This window comes from Phocoena phocoena, chromosome 13 (assembly GCF_963924675.1).
Source record: "Phocoena phocoena chromosome 13, mPhoPho1.1, whole genome shotgun sequence".
Lineage (NCBI taxonomy): Eukaryota > Metazoa > Chordata > Mammalia > Artiodactyla > Phocoenidae > Phocoena > Phocoena phocoena.
Genome location: NC_089231.1, coordinates 75,368,321 through 75,393,484, shown reverse-complemented (window position 1 = coordinate 75,393,484; position 25,164 = coordinate 75,368,321). Strand labels below are relative to the sequence as shown.

General features: G+C 47.9%; 1 protein-coding gene across 1 annotated transcript; it reads right to left on the bottom strand.

The window, feature by feature from the left end:
- Positions 1 to 8,255: 8,255 nt before the first annotated feature.
- OAS2 (2'-5'-oligoadenylate synthetase 2) lies at positions 8,256 to 24,808 on the bottom strand. Its single transcript, XM_065889523.1, is given in 14 exon segments — positions 8,256 to 8,398; positions 8,401 to 8,423; positions 9,308 to 9,691; positions 10,571 to 10,751; positions 12,161 to 12,463; positions 15,061 to 15,074; positions 15,379 to 15,533; positions 17,742 to 17,874; positions 18,370 to 18,496; positions 18,499 to 18,604; positions 19,986 to 20,164; positions 22,356 to 22,460; positions 22,463 to 22,625; positions 24,632 to 24,808. Coding segments are annotated over 14 exon segments (2,193 nt in total).
- Positions 24,809 to 25,164: the final 356 nt, after the last annotated feature.

The following is a 25,164-nucleotide window of genomic DNA, read 5'->3' as shown; positions in this document are numbered from 1 at the left end:
TATTCTTCTATGGGGCCGTTGCCATTGTGCCATTAGCAAAATTAAGTCAGTTTTGGTAGGACTCTGAACATTAACGCATTTCCCATTTGGGGGCCCCCATAGGCAGCAGATAAGAATTAGGTCTTTGGATCAGCGAGATCCATGTCCCCTGCTCACTTGAGTTTGTTCCTGGGGGAAGTTATCTCTCTTCTTGGACTCCAGTTTTCTGTCTTCAAAATGTGGTTAAGGGTTTCCTGGCACTCTTAGGGTTGTTGATTTAAGGAGAAAGATTTAAGGAGAAAACGCATGTCATGTGCCCGGCAAGTGGATGTCAGATGTCGTTATAAGGGGTCAAGTCTACAGGAACGTGGAATTGCTCGGTGGTCACATGCAGCACACCTGGGGTGCTTTGTCAGCAGTAGCCACAGGGGGTCACATGACCCTTAGAGAGGATCAAAGGCTGTGCACTGGGACAATGCTGTCACAGCAGAAGGACCTGCTTCTTGCTGACTGGGCCATCCCTGAGTAGGGCCTAGGTACTCTCTGCCCGGGAGCCCCATTCTCTTGAATGATGGAGACCTCAAAAACTGGCTGGAACAGGGTAGCCTCTAGACAGGGGCCCTCGTTGGGTGGGGGGAGAGGAGAGCACAGGCCAGGATCCTGAGTATGTAAGATCTGCCCCTTTGCCGGGGGACCCATGCAAGCTCCCGTGTCTTCCTGGCTTCCGTAGTGCCTGGCACTGCACACAATCCTCTTAACAAGGCCAAATGATGCAAATGATTATTATCCCATTTTTACTGGGACTCAGAGAGGTGAGGTCACTTCCCCAAGATCACGCAGCCAGCAAATGATGGAGCTTGGATTTGAACCCAAGTCTGTCTGAACCCCCAACTCCATGCTCCAAGCCATTACCCCTCACAGTCTGGCTAATGAGGAATGGGACTGCCCTCGCTTCCAGTGGGTCAGTCCACAGAGAGCACATGGACCAAATGCCAATGGGAAGTGTCACCCAGAGTTCTCCATGGAGCGGCTTTAGACAAGCACAGCGTGCTTAGAAGGCATTAATGCTAAAAAGTAACATTAACTGAGTGTTGTTTCAGGTGCTGTGCAAGGGTCTGATTTAATCTCCTGGCAGCCCTATGAGGTGGTAGCTCCTGTTCTTGGCCCCTTTATAGAGATGAAAAAACTGAGGCACAGAATGGCACATCAGTTTGGCCAAAGATCCCCAGGGAGTGAGGGTTGGAGTGGGGACAAAGGGCCAAATCTGTCGGCACTACCTTTCTGAGGGCGGCGAGAAATGTCATCATAATTGGGAAAATAGTTTGGAATTGGTGGAGTGTGCCCTCTGGTGGTGGCCACAAGGGGCAGCGTCCACAGCGCTGCGGAACTTAGTCCAAATCCCCGTTTTGACATTTCCTGGTTGTGTGACCTGGGCAAATCTCTCCACCTGCTTGTACCTCAGTTTCCCCACCTGTAAAATGCGGGTAGTAATAGTGGGGACTTCTTGGGTAGCTGTGAGGATTCCGTAATAGAAAGTGTTCACAGGTTATGATTGACAATGACGGTTACTAATGCCAAGGGAGTGTCCCTTTCCAGAGATGGGAAGGGAACTAGCGTGACCACTCTTGTCCAGCTCACCAAGGGCATGGGGAGTGGTGGAAGAGCACCCTCAAAGCTTTAGAAAGTTACTTTGGGGCAAATCAAGGACATCCCATTATCTCAAGCAACTCTCTTCACTGGCCTCCTTTATGTTTTTCCAAGACCACAACCGCCAGGACGTGTCAGAGCAGCCCAGTCTGCCTCTCCCATCATGGCTGTGACCACTTACCACATCTTGGCCCATCTCCCCCAAACCCTGTCTTTCTCATGCCCTTCACTCCCCAGCTCAGAAACCACCCATGGCTCTCCGAGGCTCCCAGAGCTCACCGTCCACCGTCTACCTTCAACCTACTCTTCCGAGCTACCTCCCACTCTCATCCTCCGTTCACAGCGAGTCCACAAGCACACGCTCTGCAGGTGCCGAGCTCTGAGCCAGGCTCGGGGCAGGGAGAAAGCTGAAGATGGGGCTTGTCATCGGATCCCGCCAAGCCGGTTTACTCCCTGCCCCAGAATCAGCCTTGTAGAGGCTATACCCACTGCTGGGAATGCCCTCCCTTCTCTTTGATTCTAACCCTAACTCTATCCAAAGTTAGAAACGACAGAAACCAGCTGTGGGAAACCAGAGTGTGATGGATCTAACCTACCATTGCTTAAAGATGTAGATGCAGACATTGACATATGAATAGACATAGGGATATAGACATATATAGAGAAACATATGGGTAGACAAATGGATATACTTACAGGCATATAAATAGGCATACATCTATTATGATCCCACCAGCAATGTACATGAGTTCCAATTTCTTCACATCCTCTCCAACTGCTATATTCTTTTTCCTTTTTAAAATTATAGCCATCCTAATTGACGTGAAGTGGTATTTCACTGTGGTTTTGATTTGCATTTCTCTAATGACTAATGATGCTGAGCATCTTTTCATGTACTTATTGGCCATTTGTATATCTTCTTTAGAGAAATGTCTATTCAAGTCCCTTGCTCACCTTTTAACTGGGTTTTTGTATTTTTGTGGTTGAGTCGTAGGAGTTCTTTATATATTCTGGATTTTAAACCCTTATTAGATGTATTATTTGCAAATATTTTCTCCCATCGTGTGGGTTGTCTTTTTACTCTCTCGATGCTGTCCTTTGAGGCACAAAAGTTTTTAATCTAATGAAGTCCAATTCATCTTTTTCTTTTGTTACCTGTGCATCTGGGGTCATATTTAAGAAACCACTGAAGTCCCCAACAGGGACTTCCCTGGTGGCGCAGTGGTTAAGAATCCACCTGCCAATGCAGGGGACACGGGTTCGAGCCCTGGTCCGGGAAGATCCCACATGCCTCGGAGCAACTAAGCCCGTGTGCCACAACTACTGAGCCTGCTCACCACAACTACTGAAGCCTGTGTGCCTAGAGCCTGTGCTCCACAAGAGAAGCCACTTCGATGAGAAGCATGCGCACCGCAACAAAGAGTAGCCCCACTCGCCGCAACTAGAGAAAGCCCGCACACAGCAACGGAGACCCAATGCAGCCAAATATAAATTAATTGATTAAAGAAAAAGAAACCATTGCCAAATCCAAGGTCATGCAAATTTTCCTCTAGGCTTTCTTCTAACAGTTTTATAGTTTTAGCTCTTAAAATTTAGGTCCTTGATCCACTTTAATTTTTGTGTATGGTATAAAGAAGGGGTCCAACTTCATTCTTTCATGTGGATATCTAGTTTTCTCAGCACCATTTGTTGAAGAGAACATTTTTCTTCATTGAACGATCTTGGCACCCTTGTCGAAAGTCAATTGACTGTAAATGTAAGGCTTTATTTCTGGGCTCTCAATTCTGTTCTATTGGTCTATATGTCTATTCTTCTGCAAATACTACTCTGTTTTGATTACAGTCACTTTGTACCAGTTTTGAAATCTAGGTCCCTTGAAACCCCTTATGAATTCCAGGATGAGATTTCCCATTTCTGTAAAAAAAAAAAAAAAAAATACCGTTGGGATTTTGATAGGGATTGCACTGCATCTTTAATCTGTATATCCCTTTGGGTAGTATTGTTATCTTAACAATGTTAAACTCTCAATTCATGAACAAAACTCCATTTATTTTTTTAGGATCTCCTGATTACCATTTTAATAGGGGTTCTTAAAAGTGGGAATGCCTACAGAACTCAAAGACTTGAATCCCTAATGGTCAAATTTGAGGTCGATGGGAAAGACTTATTTCTCTAATAGACACAGCATAGAATGATTTCAGAAATACCACAGATTACTTCAGTAGAATCTATCCAGTGTCCCTAGGCTTGGGGGAAGCCGAATTAAAAGACAAAAGTTGTTTCAGAGCCTTTGGTCTGCTTTTCCTTCTCTATTAGTGAGTAGTTAACGAACAGTATGTGGAAATAATAGCTTGCTGAAAGATGCTTTATCGCATAGATCATGACTCAAAATGAACCTCCTGCAATTGCACCACAGTGGCTTTAAGCGCTAACCATTTTCTAGGACTTTCCTGCTTTCTGCACAGGCTAGTTTAATTCTCTCGAAGACCACAAGATGGCAGCAAGGGCACGTCTACAAAGAGTTCAGGCGTGGAGGAAAAGATGGGTTGCACATGGCGGACCTGGGACTGATTATGAGTGGGAAGCTGCCCGAGGCCCATGGGTGGACACGCTCAATGTAAGAATAGCTATGGAATTGTTAGAATACCAACATTTTTCTATATTATACACCTGTAACTTATATAAAATTGTACATCAACTATACCTCAATTAAAAAAAAGAAACAAAGGTTTACGTACAGATAGGTGTGTTGTGGCCATTTTTCAAAAGGCAAAATCTTTTTCGAAAATGTTCAACAAAAGAGAATGACTAAATTACATCCCCATGATGACTTATCCATATGATGGGATACAATGACATCCATGTGACGGAATATTATGGTGTTTTCAAAGAACATGAGAAAGGACATGTCATTCTCGTGATGACATGAGAAAGTATCCATGATTCCGTACCAAGTGGCGAAAGCGAGACGCTCTATAATAGAAGCATGATGACTCCATCTTTGTAAATATACATGTATTTGTATGGGTGCATAGAAAAACAGATGGAAGGTTAACCGAGATCCTTCCTGGGTGGTAGGGATCAGGGGTGACCATTAGAAGTGGGTTTCATTTTTTTCAAAATTCTCTAATACACCTGAATTAAATGTATAATCTGAAAAAAATACACACACACGAAAACCAGCATTTTCCTTTAATACTGCAGGTGGAGGAAATGAGGGGAAAATTAGGGATAGTAAAGATCTCTCTCCCCCATGTGAAGACACACCAAAAAGGCAGCCACCTGCAAGGCAGGAGGAGAGCCCTCGCCAGCTCTCCCCCAGTTATAGCCTTTTATAATAAGCTGGTAATCTAGTAAGTAAACTGCTCTTCTGGTTCTGGGAGCCATTCTAGAAGATTACTGAGCCTGAGGAGGGGGTTGTGGGAACCCCCGATTTATAACTAGTTGGTTAGAAGTACCGGAGGCCTGGACCCTGAAGTGGAGACGGCGGCCGTACTGTGGGACTGAGCCCCTCACCCCGTGGCGTCTGACATGGACTCCGGGTAGAGAGGGTCAGGATTGAACTGAGTTGTGGGACACACAGCTGGTGTCGGAGAATTGCTCAGTGTGAGAAAATCCCCCCACTCCCAATCTGGCGTCAGAAGTATTGGGAATTCTCGGGGGGTCCAGAGGTCGGGACTCGGCACTTTTGCTGCCAAGAGCCCGGGTTCGATCCCTGGTCGGGGAACTGGGGTCCTACAAGCCATGCAGCACAGCCAAAAAAAAAAGAAAGAAGCACTGGGACTGGTGTCAGAAATACTGAAGGCCGAGGAAAAAAAGAGTTTTCCCTCTTACGTGTGAGTCGCCTTCCCTGGACACAGGCTGGGCAGGCGTGGAGTGACTGGTCCCGGAGCAGGGGAGGCCAACTCCCCTCTGGGCCCAGGCCCCAAGCTGCTTACTGCCACCCGCCTGTGAGGCACACATTTAGTGGCTCAAGACCACACAAGTTCATCAGCTCACAGTTCCGTGGTCAGAGGCCCAGCGCGCCTGGCTGGTGTCTCTGCTCTGGGCGGCACAAGGCTGAAATCAAGGCGCTGGCTGGGCTGCGTTCCTTACCTGGAGGCTCTAGGGAGGGTCCGCCTACAGGTCACTCCGCTCGTTGGCTGAGTCCAGGTCCACGTGACTGCAGGACAGAGGTTCCTGTTTCCTTGTGGCTGTCAGCTCCTAGAAGCCTAGAACATTCCCTGACTTGGCCCTTCGAGCCGGCAACAACGGCTCAGATCCCTCACCTGCCTCTTCTTGAGCTGAATCTCTCCGACTTCAGGTGGGACTGCTTCTCTGCTTTTAAGGGCTCGTGCCATTAGATTGGACCCACCTGAACCCACCTGAATAACTCAGGATCATCTCCCCATCTCCAGATCCTTAATCACATTTTCAAGGTCCCTTTGCCACGTAAGGTAACATATTCACAGGTTCCAGGGATTAGGATGCAGACATCTTTGGGGGGTAACTATTCCACCTGCCACACCCCCTTCTTGCTTTCCCAGGTCTCTTGTGGTTTGTGGCAGTTTCCCGTCTCTCTGTCAGAGCTCATAGGGGTCACCCACTGGCTATCTTGTTCTCCCATTATTCTGGCATCACCATGGCCAAGTCCTGGGGAAGGATCCCTTTTCCTGACCAGCACCCCCAGCACAACAGCTGAGCCTTCTCCCTTCTCCGGGTGATGACTTCCTGCTCCAGAGGAAGTGTGTGAGAGCAAAAGATCATGGAATTATGGGAATAAAGGGGCAGGTGAAGGGCTTCACTTTGGGAAAAGATCCCTCTTCTAAGACTTGAAGGAAAGGGAAGGAGTTAGTAATTGGGAAAATACAGAATGGTTGACAAATGCCGTGCACATAAACCTGGACGAGAGCAAATGTTTTTAATAACGGAGGTCACACACAGAACAAGACTTCAGCAAGGCGAGGTGAGACTTTACGAATGACGTGGAGGTCTTGATTTCAAGAGGAGTTGAAGAAGCGAGGGAAGGAGCAGTGGGGGCCGTCAAGAGAAGAATGGGCTACTCTTTCACACAGTGAACCGATTCTTTAAAAGCAACTGCCTGTCAGGGGTGGGGGAGGCCATGGACGTGCGTAAAATTGTTCAGATGAGATTACAGAGAAGGAAGAGGACCAGAGATTAGCTCCTCAGAACCGCCTCCTCAAGGGGCCTGAATGTGGCCAGTCACGGTATAAAGCACATGGTGGGATTTCCGCTCTCCTCTTCTGCCGAACAGAGCGGGCAGAGGGGGCGTTGTGCTTCAGGCAGTGTTTGCGAGGACAAATAAACTTTGTGGGCTGACCCACTGACGACGAGAATAACTTTTCCTAGAAAACAGCCGCGTGCCTTAGTCATAAGCCAAATTTCTAATCATACCAGTCATCTGAAAAACATAGATTGTGGCCATCGGGTCAAGCTATTTTGAATAGATTAGATAACTTAATAGTATTATTAGAAAATCAAAGCCCTATCTAGCAGGCCTACAGCAGTGCTTATAAGTCATCTTTCTAAATAAAGCACAATATTTATTATGTACAATGATTTTTGCTATCAATCATGGCTAATACGTTATACCAATAATGATAATATGAAGTGGAGTAATACCGTTCATTCAGGCTTGGGTTTGTAAATTCTGTAGTTTATTAACCATAAAAAAAAAAAAAGCAATTGTCTGGTGGTCTCTAGAAGTTTCTTCCAGCATTATTATTCCAGGAATCTACACCTTCTGAATAAGTGCATCCCACTGACAATAGAATGTATCCCCGCTCCCCAACTTCCTGGTGACTGAACTGTCTAGAAAGAAAGAAATATATGTGCGAGAATAATACATATCCAAGCAGTTAGAACCATTGGTTAAAAGAGACAGAAAAAAAAACCAGAAAGAAAGAAGGAAGTGTATCTGAGAAGGTGACTACTACCAGGGACAGTTTTGGGTACTTGTTGACAGAGAACCTGATGGGGGAACCAAGTATACCTGGTGGCAGGTATCTTGGTTGGCTGACCCAACTCTCACCCCCCTTTTTGGAGCCACTTTTCAGTTACAGGTAGCTGCAACTTGAAATGTAAGAGAGTTTGCTGGATGAGGCTTCTAATAAGATACCTGGGTGGGTATCCTCCCCCTTTCTGTTCCTCCAACCTCACCATGGACCCGCCACCTGGAGGTGCAATAGCCACTCTCAGTGCCACGAAGACTCAAATGAACGACTAAAGAGGGTGGAGCCAGGAAGAGCTGGGGATGAGTGTGCCCCAGGGGACCCTTGGTCTCGTCTGGAGGCATTTTTGGTTGTTGCACTCGAGGTTGGTGCTACTGCATCTGGTGGGTAGAGACTTAACACTACCCAAGACGGCCCCTACCACGAAGAACGATCCAGCCCCCAATACCAAGTGCCACGGTGGAGATGATCTGCTCCTGGGGAAAGTCCAGTGGAGCTGCTGTGCGAGTCCTAGGTTGCCTGCCTTAGGATTTCTTGTTATGGGAAGGAAAAACCCAATCGTTTAGGCTCCTGAGTTGGGCTATCTGTTATTTGTGGCTGAGTGAATCCCAAGTTGCTATAGCAGGGAAGCTCTTTGATTTCAGCCTGTCCCAGGGTAATCTCCAGATGACACTTCCTTTAGATGATTCTCACTGGCACTTTCCATGATTGTATGGGACAACCCGACCCGTCTCTGAAACAGAGAGACAGCAACCATTCAGTAGCTTCTTCTGCTAGAAGATGCCAACACCAACGGTCCCCTCCACCCACGTCGCCAGTAGATCGGCTGGGTCCAAGATCACAGGCCTAAACGAGAGATGAGAAGTCATCAGAGGCATGCTTTTTAGAACCAGTGGCCTCAGAATTGGGGGCCCATTCTACTCTTTGTAATAAAACAATGTGTCTTTCTAGCTTAGATGTCCGTAATTCAAATGTACCAATACAGTTCAAAGTGATTTCCTAGAAGTAAATCATATTTGTCAGAAAAGTTTTGAAAGCTCTTCATTATTATACACATGAAGGCATTCTATAAACATCTCTCCATGCTAGGGCAACTGAAATATAATGTATCATTTAATCAACTCTACTGTCAAGTAGGTCACACCCACGGTAGGCAAGCCAGGGTATCTTGTTGTCTTTTTTTTTTTTCTCCTCTATTCTTTCTCAATGTTTCTTTCTTTTCTCTCTTCTCTTTTCTTTTGCTTCCACTGTTTTGGTTCCCTGCTGCTGGTGCTGAGTGGATACACTAAGATTCCTTCCTATTCTTGAAGGATAAAGGTTTTGTGGGATGGAGGTTGGAAAGGGGAGATAAAACCTGATCTAATAAACAGCCTGCAGGATACACCAGCACCGAATGACAGCATTATTTCTCAGGGACACACTTCCAACTTCCACACCTTTTAGACCTGCTAATGAATCCATGCTTTTCCTTCTGACCTTGAAAGATGAAAGCAACTCAGGGACCTGGTACCTTGGTCCTTCCTTCTTTGTTCCTCCTGGATGACATTTCTCCTGCCTCCCTGGGATTTTACCCCTGGAGACTGTGGGCGGTTCTGACGGTCAGCACATTCCCTTCTCAGTTTCACAGGAGGAATAATGGATCAGGACCCCGCGGGAGGTGAATTCAGGTCACCAAAATAGCGTTGGAGGGAATCAGGTTAATAAATGGAGGGGGCTGAGGTTTGGGGCACCCGGTTCTCTGGATCTGGGTCAGGAGGAAGCTCCTCACAATCTCGTCATCAAAGTTGTAGTTGACCATCCACAAGACACAGAGATCCTGCTCATTTGTGACCAACTCCAGGACCGTCCGGAAACCTTCAGCCGTGTCAAAATCCTGCGCCCCGCTCCCCTGCTCCCAGGCGTAGATGGTAAGCAGCTCCAAGGCATATTTGGGGGGCAGAGCCCCCTTTTGCTTCAGTTTGCTTCCACGCTGAGGGAAGAGTGGGAACATCAGACGGTACTGGTTAAAGCAGGAAGGCGAAATGAGCGTAGCAAGAGCCTTAGAGGGTGCACGTGAAGGGCTGCTGGGGCCGCAGTAGGGCACCCAGGTCTCGAGACGCAGCGCTGGGACTGGTCTGGGAAGGGTCAATTTGCAGCTTAAAGGCAGCCCACGCAGGCTTCTTTGTTGTGCTTTGGCTGTATGTACCGTCCTAGAGTTATAACATAGTACCATTTACTAAAGACCCACTGTGTGCTAATTATGGGGCCAGACATTCCACCTACGTCATTCACTCCTGATCCCCCAGCATCCCTACACAGCGGGCAGAGGTCGCTATGCTGAAGTCATGGGGAAGTGAAGTGACTTGCTCAAGGTCACCCTGCAGCCCTGAGCACTCTGAGCACCCTGGGGCTGGGTGTAGATGTGGAAACCACAGGGTTCAGTCTCCTCGGGTTTCAGGAAGCTGGACACAGAAAGGAGACATCTCCTGAAAGAGCTGCTGTCGTGCTGGGTGTCTGCTGTCATGAGAATACTTAGAAACTACCCTGTGGCAAGATGGATGGAAGTGGAGGGAGGCGAACCAGTATAGAAAATGCAGCCCCTGCTGCTGCCTGTCACTTCAACCTGCCTTCCAAGAGGTAGCATCTGTGTCTATTAATTATGGACACCTAGCAGCAGATAAGCCATGCTGGTGACTTGCAGGCATGAAAATCCCAACTTCATCTGCCCTTTGGAGGCACGATAACTTGGATTCCTGCAGAATTCTTTGGGTGTCAGAGAAAAAGCAAAATAAACCATGTGTGGCAGCTTTGTTGGGAGGAGATGCTTACATCTGACCCATCTCAGTGGGGTTAGTGATGGGAACTCCACAAAGATACTCAGGGTTAGGCATGGGAAGATTCTGTAATGTGGTCCAGCCCCCAGCATGGGAGACAGTGAGCACAAGTGCTGGTTTCATGGTCACAGAGTACTGATAAAAATAATAACCAGGTGGCCAGGACAAGAGCTGTCGTACCCATTTGTACCAGTCAGGCGAATCAAATCCTTCAGTTTGGTGGGCCGGGAGCAAATGAAATTGCTCTGTAGCACCGTGAAACAGGTAGAAAATTCTCCCCCCAGGGCGTCTGAGGATTTATGCAAATAGATGAGGTCAGCATAGATCCTGGGGCTGGGTGTAGAGTCAGACTTCAGTTCACCTAACATGGGGAAGAAATTTACATTACGCTTTAATCTGTATAGAAAGTAACAGATTTCAAAACACTGTTGACAACTATAATTTAATTCTGGGAAATTATTTTGAACTCTATTAGTGTATGTGAATTACTGATGTCTAAGATATCGGGGGCATCTCCAGAGTAATGAGATATTAAAAATTACATGGTTTATATGAGTATAGGTGGTATTTATTATTAAAGCGTTATCTAGACCTGCACTGTCCAACAGGGTAGCCATCAGCCAAGGTGGCTATTTGCATTCAAACTCATTAAAGGAAAATCAAATGAGAAATTTAGTTCCTTACTCGTACTGGCAACATTTCAAGCTCTCAGTAGATACAGAACACAGATAGAGGACATTTTCGTTATCCCAGAAAGGCCTTCTAGACAGTGCTGATCTGAAATTTGCCAACTGTGGCCCCCAGACTAAATCTGGCCGCCTGCTTGTTTTTGTAAATAAAGTTTCATCGGAACACAGTCACGCCCACTTATTAATGTATCGTCTATGGCTGTTTTCAAGCTGCAAAGGCAGAGTTGAGCAGTTGTGACAGATACCTTATGGTCCTTAAAGCTGAAAATATTTGCTATCTTGCCTTTTATTTAAAAAGTTAGCTGACCCCCTATCTATATACTGTCATTTCCTCTCTAAAGACCCTAAGAACCATTCAGAGGCAAGGTACCAGAGTCTTCTTGATTTTGATTTGGAAAATGCCTGAAATAGCCTTGGTTTTTTTTTTTTGTTTTTTTTTTTTGCGGTACGCGGGCCTCTCACTGTTGTGTCCTCTCCCGTTGCGGAGCACAGGCTCCGGACGTGCAGGCTCAGCGGCCATGGCCCACGGGCCCAGCCGCTCCGGGGTATGTGGGATCCTCCCGGACCGGGGCACCGAACCGTGTCCCCTGCATCGGCAGGCGGACTCCCAACCACTGCGCCACCAGGGAAGCCCTTCCTTGGTTTCTTTTAATACACCATTGTGTATCTGTCACTCACGAATTGAATTTCTAAAGGAGTTTTTGCCTAAGATGGAAGGCGAACACCCAGATTTCCTGTCTTTGCCTCAGAATTTCTCCCATAGTCTGTTTTTTCATTTCCTTCCCTACTACTTGAGGCATTTTATCTATAAATGTGTACTGACTTCCTGTGTACCCCATTCTTTGAGAGATGTTGTGAATGACACCATGGGAGTATAAGATGTGGGTTCTGGCCGTGGTAGGGATAAAATAAACAAGAATGAAAATGTATACAGGTGTAAGGTATTGCTGTCATTATGAATGCCACCTGTTGGGGCACTGGACCAGGTCCGATCAGTAAGTCACGTGACTTTCCCTCCCCTCCCCCCATCACACCAGAATCCCTCTTCCTCTTCCAGAAGCTCAAACCTTAGGAGTCTTACCTAGGGCATTAAACGCAGGCAGCACTTCAAAGTCAACACTTTCCTTGAGGACTTTGGATTTCAGAGTTAAGCTCAGCACCCGGGGAGCCTTCCATTCTGAAATCTCAAACTTCACTTCAAAATCCTTCTGCTGACAGGCTTCCAGTTGCTTGTGGATTTCCTTGATGATGTTGCATCTCTCGTTTTCCTGGGAGGTGTAGCTTTTCAGCGGGTCCGCGAACACAACAAGGTCGGCATGGGAACCGCTCTTCAGAGCCGTGCCTTTGGCGGTTGACCACCACCGCCCCCCCCCCCCACCGCCCCCTAGGGAAGCAAAGGCAACTGGAGATACAGCATTTTCTAGAGCCTGAGCCCTCACCCCCATGGGCTGGCGCCCGTTGGGCTAATTAATGAGGTTGCCGGGAGCGGTGCCATGTTCGAGTCTCCAGCTAGGGCTGATTCCGAAGCAGAGTGTTTCATTTTCCAAACAAATAGAATCATCTGGTTCCAAAGGTGGCTCATCTCATGTCATTTGATGTGTGAATTTGCCCACAAACAATGGATGGGCTAGTTATAAATGACCTGCTTCTCAAGTCAACTTCCTAAAGATTTCTGGTAAAGACTAACGTAGCTTTACAGACTCACAGACATTGAGAACAAACTAGTGGTTACAGTGGGGAGAGGGAAGTGGGGAGGGGCACTACAGGGGTGGGGACGTAAGAGGTATAGACTATTAGCAGTAAAATAAGCTACAAGGTTATATGGTACAACATGGGGTATAGAGCCAATATTTTATAATAACTATAAATGGAGTATAACCTTTAAAAATTGTGAATCACTATACCGTACACCTGTAACTTATATAATATTGTACAGCAACTATACTTCAATAAACATAAATAAATTTTAAAAAGAGACCATGGTGAGAAAAAAAATCCTCAATAGTGAAAATCTAAAATTTCCCCCCTAGATAAAACAGAACTCGGATGGATCAATACACAATGAGCAAATTTTAAACACAAGGCACGGTATCAATATCAGATGAATGTGCTCTGTTAGACACTATCCAGATCCCTCTGCATACTTGATCTTATGAAATACAGTCCTCAAGATGTCCATCTACAGTATACTCTGGACAAACAGACAAAAAAGAGTATGTAGCTTTATTTGAATTTCTGTGACCTGAAATAAATCAAACTAAGGCAAGCCTGACATCATTGCTTCCCTCCTGCAATCTGGGGACCATTGGATGAATATTCATCATTTAGATGCAGGGGTCGGCAAACTTTCCGTAAAGTGTTAGCTGATACATATTTTAGGCTTTGTGGGCTACGTGTGTCTCTGCCACATAAGCTTCTACTTCCCGCTCCTCACTTTTCTCCCCCGCATCTTCCTCCTTTTCCCCTTCCTCTTCCTCCTCTCCCTTCTTCTCCTTCTTCTTCTTCAACTATGTAAAAATGTAAAACCGGGGCTTCCCTGGTAGCGCAGTGGTTGAGAGTCCGCCTGCCGATGCAGGGGACACGGGTTCGTGCCCTGGTCCGGGAAGATCCCACATGCCGCGGAGCGGCTGGGCCCGTGAGCCATGGCCGCTGAGCCTGCGCGTCCGAAGCCTGTGCTGGCCTGAGAGGCCACAACAGTGAGAGGCCCGCGTACCGCAAAAAAAAAAAAGTAAAACCACTCTTAGCTCGCTGGCCCTGGCTTGCCAAGCTCTGCACGAGGCAGCTTAGGCAGGCACACAGGTTCATTCTGTCTGTTTTGTGAAGTTCTCCCTGAAGGCACAGCTGCTGAGCCGATGGGCTTCTTTGAGTGTGAGTCGGGGAGAAGCCAGCTTCGCAGGGAGCTCTCTCAATGCCACAACTTGGTGGGATTTGCTCTGAGCATCAACCCTCATGCATGTTTTCCTGGTTTTCCCCAGAAAACTCATTTGATTTCTGCAAAAGCAATGTTTATTTTACCCATGGGTAGCGAATGCCTGGCTACGTGGCCTAGGAGGCGAGGGGAGGGAGTGGAGCTTCCTGTACACAGATGCTCCATTAATCCCTGGTCCATGCCACTTCATCCATGCAGCTGGTCTCCCGGGCCACAGCCCCCTCCCTGCATCCTCCAGGTGGCACCTCCCCCATCACCTCAGCAGACAATTCTTGCAACCAACTTCAGGAAGATAGAAAGCAACTTCTTATCGGCCAAAGGCTCTCTTCCTATTTTCTTCTTTGATGTGTCATTAACGTTTCTTATTTATTTTCTCTCATGTTAATGAGAGGCTGGGGAAGGAGAGGACAACATGAGCCATGAACACAGCCAGTCTTGTTTTCCCTCAAATTAACCTTGTGAGACATTTTACTCATGGCGCGTGGGACGTCGGCACTGGTCCCCAGACCCGTCCCAGGGCAGCATGCACACAGATCTGTTCTTTTTGCATCACAGCAAATGTTTTTGCTCACAGGTCAGCACGTTTCTCCCTCCCTTCTTGTGACCCTGGACACACAGTTATCTGGTTGGCGGCCAACAGACGGAGGCAAGTGTGTCAGCGCGTGACCTTGGAGTCTTGGACAAGAATGGCCCCATCTGCTGAATCTCTAGCTCAGTTGATGAGATGAATTGAAACTAGGAAGACTGTCACTTTTTGATTTAATACACATGGAGCTTAGAATCTGCTGTGGTTTGAATGGTGGCCCCCCCCCCCAAAAAAAAGAGATGTCTGCTGGCAACATGTGTGAATGTGATGTTATCTGGAAAAAGGGTCTTTATAGATGTGATTCAGTTAGGGATCTGTGGGCCCTAAACCCAATGACAAGTGTTCTTAGAAGGGAACAGAAGAAAGACCCAGAGGAGAAGGGGACGGGGAGAGGGAGGCAGAGACTGGAGGGTTGCACCACAAGCCAAGCACCGGCGAGCGTTGCCGGCAGCTCTCGGAGGTTAACGCAGGATCAGAAGTCTACTGTGATTAGAACTCGGCATGTTCACAGCCGTGGGCCGGGCTCAGCCCCTGCTCGGGGAACTAGGATGCCGCAGGCCACACAATGTGCACCCCCCAAAATCTATTGCGAATGACGTAAGCAGTGCATCGGCACCCTCCACTGAAAACCAGGGTCCTGGTTGCCCATCTCCCCTGCTTCCCTCCCTCACCCTTTGTCCTCACATTTCCAGTGGTCACGAGCATTGCAGAGTTACAGGAACAGCTTAGTCCCCGCCAATAACAAAGAGAAAGGCCATTGCTCACCTTGACAATCTTCTGACACTTTGTAGTTGAATGTCGAAAGCAATTTTCTTTAAGAAACTTACAGATGATGTCAACAGCTTTCTTGATCTGATCTAGGAAAGTCCTGTTGGGCTGGAGAAAGTCCTTGATGAACTTGTCTAGAAGATGGCCTGGGGTCACATAGAGCGGCGCAGGCTGTGGAAGGAGGCCGCTGTGAGACGCCCCCTGCCAGCTGCCTGTCCCCCACCCCCCCCCCGCTTCCTCCCCTGCCTGCTCTGCTCCCCCAACTCTCCCTCCTGCTCTCAACTCTCCTGCTGGTACCTTTGTCATCCTGAGTTCTTGCATTGACGTATCCCAAGAGAGTTTCGGGTGGTACCCAAGATCCCCCAGAAACAGGACCTCTCCTAGTTGCTCCTCTTACCCTCTAGAAGGGATCTGGATCCTTCTGCCAACAGGTCTGTGAAGACCTGGCTCCAAATTACTGTCTAGCTTCCACTTTCTGTTCTGGGATCGTCCACACATGGCCAGCACCTCTTGGCTTCTCGTACTGCTCTGTTCTTTCCTTATTTTCCCATTTATTACAGGTATTTTTGACTTCTGATGATCACATTATTCCTTTTTCAAGGTTCTATCAGCCTCTGTTAAACACCCTGTGCCCCGGTGGATTGGTTTCCCTGAACGGCCGTAACAAATCGCGTTTCTAGACGTCTGCAGTCAAAGCGTAGGCAGGGCCGTGCTCCCTCCAAGGCTCTAGGGGAAATCCTTCCTGTGTCTTCCAGCTTCTGGCAGTCCACGGCCTTCCCTGGCTTGTGGCTGCATCACTCTGACCCCTGCCTCTCTTGTCACGTGGCTTTCTCCCTTCTGTGTCTGTGTCCCTGTGTGTCTCCTTATAAGGGCACCAGTCATTGGATTCAGGGTCCACGCTGATCCAGGATGACCTCTTAACTGGTAATACTTGCAAAGACCCTACTTCCAAAGAAGGTCACATTCTGAGGATCCGGGTGGACATGAATTTTGCGGGACACTATTCAACCCTCCACACCAGGGGATGCTGTTCCGTCTAAGTGTGTTGAAGAGAAGGGCTGTCCTGGAGTCAGAGGGGCTGTGTGTTCAGTCTGAAGGGACAGTTACCTGTTCTCTAATCCAATGGGACTGTGGAGGGTGGGACCTGCTCACTCCCTTGTATCTGTGGTCACTTTTGGAAGGAAACCATTATTCTGATGTCTAAATGGGGTCTGACATCTGCATAAAAGTGAAGTTCTCTCCTCTTCAGTAGAAAACATCAGATGGGATGTGCTCCATGGACCACAGGTCATGACACCTCACCTGAGCATCTTTTCTTCCCTGTTCTGCATGCTCTGGTCAGGCCTCAGTCTGCAGAGACAGCTTAGTTCTTGCTAGTGGGAGGGAGAATAGTGATATCCACCCCCCACCCCTGCCCAAAGTCCACGTCCTGCTCTATGACTATGTTACCCTATATGGAAAATGGGACTTTGCAGATATAATCAAATTTGTGTTGATAGATGTGCTTCTCCTTTGGGGGATGGGAGGGGAAAAACCAATGCATCTGGCCCTTCAGTAGTTCTCCCATTTGCAGCCTCACTTCTCGCTCTCGCCCCCAACGCCTGCTTCAGCAGAGCTCAGAGGTTGTCCCAGCATCCGCAGGGGTGACTGCCACCCACGTCTCTTGGGCTCCGCTCCATTTCATCTGTCACCACCTTCTCACCTGCTTTCTCTCTTGCAGAAACTAATTGAAATCTCTCATCTGCAGGTGCCCGCCTTTTCTCTTTGTTCAATTTTGCACATTACTATAATTTTAATGGAAGGGGAGGTCCCTAATGGTGTGTTATAGACTGAATTGTGTCCCCCTAAAAGATATGTTGAAGTCCCAACCTCTAGGCCCTATGAATGTGACCTTATGTGGAAAAAGGGTCTTTGCAAACAGGTAATCAAGTTAAGACGAGGTCATTACTGTGGTCCCTAATCCAGTACGGCTGGTGTCCTTGTAAGAAGAGGAGAGAGACACAGAGACAGACATGCCTGGAGGGAGGACATTGTGAAGACACACAAGAGAAGGCCATGTGACAACAGAGGCAGAGATTGGAGTGTTGCTGCCACAAGCCACGGACTGCGAACGGCCACCAGAAGCTGGAAGAGGTGAGGAAGGACTTTTCCCTAGAGCCTTCAGAGGGAGCATGGCCCTGTCAACGTCTTGATCTTGGATTCCTAGCCCCCAAAACTGTGAAAGAGTAAATTTCTGTTGCTTTAAGCCACCAGTGCATGGTGCTTTGTCATGGCACCTCTGGGAAACCAACTCACAGTGATCTTGGATAAGACTGCAGTCTGAGTATCGGGAGGACCCTGCCTGCAGCAGGACACGAGCTATATTGAAAGCCCTCTCACCAGAACATTCCAGGACAGTCCGTTCAGCCTGAGAGAAGATAACCAGGTTTGAGCTTCTTGTTTTAGCAGCTGCCAGCAGGTGTTATCTTTGCTCACATTACTGGTTGGGTCAGTTGGATCCAAGATTACTGGCCTATGAATTTGATTTAAAAAAATCAGTTGGGAGAAGAAATCATCTTGGGGGCAAAAGGCCTGGACTGGGCATCTGGAAACCTGAATTTTTACCTCCTGCAGTTCCTCCCAATTGCTGAAGTACTCTGTCGAAGATGTCTAGCCTCTCTGGTCCTGGTGTTCTCTGTGTCCAGTGTTCTCTGCTTTACAGGCATGTTCCATTCATAACCTAATAAAACGGTCTCCTCTTTCTGCTGACCCCTCCTCTCTTTGCCCCTTCCGTCTATGAGGGGAAGTGTTTGCTTTGGGACAAAATGTGACAATGGTTTAGAATGTGAAAAGCATCGAAGTGTCCCTCTTTCAGACAGACCTCTCTTTGCCTCCCTACCCACTGCTGCTGGCATTCTTTTGGTGCATGCTTGGCTGCGAAAGACAGGGATGCACCCTCATTCTAAGGGGGTACAGCCTAGCATGTAGGTAAAGAGGTAAGGAGAGAGGGCCGTGGGAAGCTTGGTACCTCGGGGATCGGAGGTGGCCCAGCTGGATGTTGCGGACGGTCTTATCCTCAAAGTTGTAGTTGACTGTCCAGTAGACACATAGCTGCTCCTGCTTCCTGATAAGCTCCAGAACAGTCTTGATGCCTCAGTTATGTCAGAGTCTTCTGCTCCACACCCCTGTTCCCAGGCATAGACCGTAAGCAGCTCCAGCGCATACAGGGGCAGCAGGGATGAATCCTTCAGCTTTTCCTGGCACTGTGGAAGGAGAAAAGTGTAGCAGATAATTTGGAACCCAGTTCCACCCATGCCAGGGGTCTGAAATCGAGAAACTAGAAGTCGGGGCTTCCCTGGTGGTGCAGTGGTTGAGAGTCCACCTGCCGATGCAGGGGACACGGGTTCGTGCCCCGGTCTGGGAAGATCCCACGTGCCGCGGAGCGGCTGGGCCCGTGAGCCATGGCCACTGAGCCTGCGCGTCCGGAGCCTGTGCTCCGCAACGGGAGAGGTCACAGCAGTGAGAGGTCCGCGTACCGCAAAAAAAAAAAAAAAAAAATGAAACTAGAAGTCTATAGGAAGTCAATGTCCCCTGTCAATGATTGAAATGATATCATGGCTAAAATTCGATGGACTGACAACAAGTGTTGATAAGAAAGTGGAGCACCTGAAATTGTCATACACTGCTGACAGGAGTGTGATTTGGTACAACCATTTGGGAAAACTATTTGGGTGTATTTACTAAAGTTTATATATATATATATATATATATATATTCCACAAATTTATTCATATATGCATGTGTATATGTATACACATATACATATATATTCATATATGTATATATACACAGATAAGGTATATATGTAATGTGTGTATATATATAAGGTGTGTGTGTGTGTATATGTGTATATATCTAAATATATACACACACACACATACATATATAAAGTATACCTTATAGCACAGCAGTCTCACTCCTGCATATTTACCCAAGAGGAATGACTGCTTAAATTCACAAAAAGACATGTAGTGGAATACCCACTGTAACCTAATTCATAATAGCCCCAATTTGGGAATGACCCACATGTCCCTCAGCAGCAGAATGCATCCATGTACAGTGTCTTAATGCAATGGAATAAGTACAAAACAATGAAGAGCCACTACTCCCTGCAACAACACAGACAAATCTCTCAGGCATAATATTGAGCAAAAGATGGCAAACACGAAGTACATGCAGTATGATTCCATTGACATCAAGTTTAAAAACAAGCGAAACTAATTTGTGGTACCAGATGTTAGTAGAGTGGTTTGTTTGGGGGGAGCATGGACTGGGAGTGGGCATCCTGCTGGAGCGCAGGAAATGTGTCCTATTTTGATCTGGGTGTTGCCTGAAAGGCTATAAAAACACATTGAGCTGTATTCTTTTTTTTTTTTTTTCTTTGCCCACGTGGCATGTGGGATCTTCGTTCTCCCACCAGGGTTGGAACCAGCACCCCCTGCACTGCGAGGGCAGCATCTTAGCCATGGGACCACCAGGAAATCCCTGAGCTGTATTCTTAACATTGTTGTACTTTACCGAATGTGAGTTATCTCAGCAAAAGGGAAACGGATAATAGCAATAGACATGCAATTTGAAGTTTACCTTTTGACACCAGTACTTTACCAAGAGGATCAAATCCTTCAGCTTGCTGGGATGGTTGCTAAAAAACTTCTCCTGGAGTTCAGTGAAGCAGATTGAGAACTCACCGGGGCTGGCTTTCACCATATCCAAGGATCTTTTGAACTCTCGATAGGTGCAGAGGCTGGGCTTCTCACTTAAGCCTGGTGTGAAACAGAAACAGAACTTTTGGTTTTCATGGAACCTGGCCTGGGTGAGCCCACAAAGGCGGCTGGATGTGGTTTGGTAGCACACGTTCACTGCTTCATCTGTAAGAGGACTGGTGCATTTGCATAAAAGGTGAGGGGTGGCTTGTCCTGCTAGATAATAAAATGTAGTTAGGCTAATATTTAGTACAGAAAGTAATTTTAAAATTTCTCAGTAGTTTACTTTTCTCAGAAAGCGACCATTATCGTTTCCGTCTAGGAAAGGTTATCTGTTTGGAATGTGTAGCTCTGCCGCTATCTGGTGGCAGCTTCTCGGTACTACATGTGAGGAAGAGCTGATTTCTCGTTCTCACATCATTCTCTGCGAGATGGAGTGCAGCCAGCAGAGGGCGCCCTGGCCTAATCTCCAGCCACCGTGCTCTGAACCAGAGGACAGAACATAGGATTTCCTAGGAATTCTGAGTCACACTCTGTCTCTTCACCTTGAGTCCAGCCTTCCTTTGAGTCAGGCACGTATACTCAACCCTTATCATCCTAAAGGTCCTGCAAGTTAGCTGTTTCTAGCCTTGATCTTACAGTTGGCAGAAGTGGGTTAGTAGTAAGACCAGGATGAGAATTCAAGTCTGCCTACCTTGCAAACTGGTGCATTTTTCTCTGCACTAGGTCACCTTTCTGTGAATGTAAGTCGTCAGGGTGTGTGTGTGTGTGTGTGTGTGTGTGTGTCCACCTTGAAGGCACTGGGCCTGGGGCTTAAAAGACCTGGGCTTTTATTCTAGTTCTGTCAGTAACTGGCTGTGAGGCCCTGGACACATTCATTTCGTTCTGCTTCCTCACTTGTTTCTTTTTTTGTTTGTTTGTTTGTTTGTTTTTGCGGTACGCGGGCCTCTCACTGTTGTGACCTCTCCCGTTGCGGAGCACAGGCTCCGGACGCGCAGGCTCAGCGGCCATGGCTCACGGGCCCAGCCGCTCCGCGGCATGTGGGATCTTCCCGGACCGGGGCAAGAACCCGCGTCCCCTGCATCGGCAGGCGGACTCTCAACCACTGCGCCACCAGGGAAGCCCCTCACTTGTTTAATGGGGGGTTGAATTCCAGCTCTGGTATTTACGTTTGTGATAATATATGTACCTATGCTTGAGACTAAGCTGTGACTATGCTTACTCTCGCCCATCCAGTCAACCATCCATGCATCCATCCAGTCAACCATCCATGCATCCATCCAGTCAACCATCCATGCATCCATCCAGTCAACCATCCATGCATCCATCCAGTCAACCATCCATGCATCTATCCAGTCAACCATCCATGCATCCATCCAGTCAACCATCCATGCATCCATCCAGTCAACCATCCATGCATCCATCCAGTCAACCATCCATCCATCCATCCAGTCAACCATCCATCCATCCATCCAGTCAACCATCCATGCATCCATCCAAACAGTTGCCCATGGAAGATGTTTGCCTTGATGTTGACCTGATTAGAGGCACATTCCAAATACCTGCTCCAGCTGAACTTTTCCCAGATGTTTGCCCCATCCTCTACCTCGAACCAGCATTTATTCTAGTCTAAATCCTCCAGTGTAGTCCACAGAAGAGCAGCAATATCATGGCACTGGTTAGAAGTATAGAATCCTGGACCCCAGTTTCCTGAATCAGAACCTGCATTTTAACAAGTTTCTCAGGTGCTTTGTGTGCGTGTCACAGTTTGAGATGCTCTACTCCAGAGTCTAGAACATTTCCTCCAAAGTCAACTAGGAGATAAGGGAGAAATTCTACAGAAGAGAGTAAGCTCAGGGTAGGAGGAATCTCCTTGTTTGAAAGTCAACAGTCTCTCGAGGCTTTCCTGGTGGTCCAGTGGTTAAGACTCCGCACTTCCACTGCAGGGGGTGCAGGTTCCATCCCTGGTAGGGGAACTAAGATCCTGCATGCCACACAGTGAGAAAAGAAAGAAAGGAAAGAAAGAAAGAAAGGAAAGGAAGAAAGAAAGGAAGGAAGAGAGAGAGAGAAAGAGAGAGAGGGAAAGAGAGGAAGGAGGGAAAGTCTACGGTCCCTCATTTTGGAAAGCACCAGTGGTATTTATTCAGATGCCAGGCTATCTACCACCCCTTTTTCTGGCTTTGCTCTCTTGACAAGCCCCTCCAGACCTGAACCTCCACACACACACACACCCACACACGGGGGGGCTCACCCAGAGCGTTGAAGGCGGGCAGCAACTTGAAAGTGATGCTCTGCTGTTCTGTGGACAGCTGGATGGTGAGCTTGCCACTGATGCTCTGGATCTCCACTTGGCTGCCAGCTTCATCGTGAGCTCACAGCGTTTCAACTGTGCCCAGATTTTGCTGAGGAGGTCATGTTGGCTTTTTTTCTGACCCTGGAATTGTTCAAGGCCACCGATGAAGATGACGAGGGTACCATCGGAGTTGCCCCTCAAGACCATTCTCCGGCCATAGGAGCCACTCTGCCAGCAACAGAGAAGTGGATGTGAGACTCTGAACCCTTTGGGGTCACAGGGCACCCCGACAGGCAGAAATATTTCTCACCTCAAGCAAAAGCCCCAGATGTCAACATAGTCTAAAAGCGGAGTGGCAGATGTTCATTTGTCCACCCAAAGAACTGAATCAGGATACCCATAGCAGCACTTTTTTAAAAAATAAATTTATTTATTGTATTATCTATTTATTATTTTTGGCTGTGTTGGGTCTTTGTTGCTGCGCACGGGGGCTTTCTCCAGTTGCGGCGAGCGGGGGCTACTCTTCCTTGTGGTGCACCAGCTTCTCATTGCGGTAGCTTCTCTCATTGTGCAGCACGGGCTCTAGGCACGTGGGCTTCAGTAGCTGTGGCACGTGGGCTCAGTAGTTGTGGCACGTGGGCTCAGTAGTTGTGGCTCACGGGCTCTAGAGCGCAGGCTCCGTCGTTGTGGCACGTAGTTGCTCCGCGGCATGTGGGATCTTCCCGGACCAGGGCTCGAACCCATGTCCCCTGCATTGGCAGGTGGATTCTCAACCACTGCACCACCAGGGAAGCCCCATAGCAGCACTTTTCCTACGAGCCCCAAACTGGAGGCAACTCGAATGGTCATCAGCAGTAGAATGGACAAATGTGGCGTATTCATACAGGGAACACATGACAGCAATGAAATGATAAACAACAGCTGCACACAACAACATAAATTTCGTCAACAGATGGGTCAAAAAAGCCCCCACACTAAAGCCACACAGTGCGTGATTTCTTTTATACAGGGTGACCAACCTGTCTGGTTTACCCTGGACATGCTCAGTTTTAGCACCAAGAGGCCCATGTCCCAGAAAACCCTTCAGTCCCGGGCAAACTGGGATGGTTGGTCACTCTATACAAAGTTTAAAAATAGGCAAAACTAATCTATGCTATGCTGTCAGAAGTCAGGAGAGTGGTTGCCTGGGGTTGGGGGTAGCGACTGGATGGGGGGTTCAGGGGCTCTTGGGTCGGGGGTGGGAATATTTTATTGCTTGATCTGGGTGTAGGTTACACATGTATGTTGTTTGTGGCAGTCCATCAGGCTGTACACTTAGATCAGTGCACTTTTTGTATGTATTATTAATATTTTAATTAGAAAAAAGTTAACAATATTGAGAGGTAGGATGGTATAGTGGTTAAGGGTGCATGCTCCCAAACAGATTACCTGAGCTTAAAATCCCAGGTCAGATGCCAACTACTAAATAACTTCTCCACGCTTCAGTTTCCTCATCTGGGCCAAGGTAGGAGACACCAAGTGTCCAGGTATCTTTACTGCTAGGGCTAGTGGGTGTGTGTAAAGGCAGAGGCCAGAAAGCACTGTAACTACAGAGAAGTGGGATTCCGGTGCCGGAGAGCATGGGGTTTGTGGTGGGCATCCGTAAGCCCCTCCCCACCCTAGGGTCCTGGCCCCTTCCCAGCACCCTTTCTTCCCCAAAGGTCCAGAATCTTCAGGCTCAACCCTGGGGTTTGTGCCCATAGCACCAAATATTTCTAACTGATGACAGCTCCCCACCCCTTGCTGTTGAGAAGACACAGAGCATCCTTGGGTAGTTTTACTGAAGTCTTGTAGACTCAGTTTACTCCCCTGTAAAACGGGGAGAATAAAAACAATAAGAGTAACCACAGCTAATTTACTGCACTAACTTGGTACCAAGCCCTGTGCAAGAACATTATGTGCTTAAGCCTCATAACACTTTGCAATGAGTATTATTTCTCTCCCATTTTACAAATTCAGATACTGAGGCACAGAGAGGTTAAACAACCTGCCCTGGGTCACACAGTAGTAAGGGGTAGAACCGGCTCCCCAACCTGTACTACTAAACTCTACACCATATCCCACCATCTCACACGAGTGTGGGGCTAGACAAGATGGTCTCTTGTGTGCCCAGGGCCCGGCACACGGTAGGTGCTCAGCACCAAGTCGCTCTGCCTTCTGGGTCCCAGAAGCCCTGACCCCAGCCTTCTACTCACTTTGGCCACACTGGTCACCAGGGGGAACTGCTCAGCTTCCTGCAGGACTGCACAGATGGTGTCCACGGTCTGGTCGATCTGTTTCTGACAGTCTTCAAAGGGCCTCAGGTTGTCCTGGGTAAACTCACCCAGTTTCTGGGCAGGCCGTTCGCAGAGATGGGACTCCCAGTTTCCCATTGCTCTGGCTGGCTGCTGAGATGACAGCTAATGGCAGAGCTGGAGGCAGAAGAGAATGAGGAACTCCTATGCCCGGAGACTGAAACCGAAACTCATGTCTGGGGAAAAGGAAACTCACAGAACGTTCCCAGCCGGCTGCCTCAATCCAGGGTTTTGCCCTCCCCCAAGCTGTGATGATCAGCCTTTCAGCTGCTCTCAAGGAATACTGGCGGTTAAAAATGCAGCCTCCAGGGCCTCCCTGGTGGCGCAGTGGTTGAGAGTCCGCCTGCCGATGCAGGGGACGCGGGTTCGTGCCCCGGTCTGGGAAGATCCCACGTGCCGCGGAGCGGCTGGGCCCGTGAGCCATGGCCGCTGAG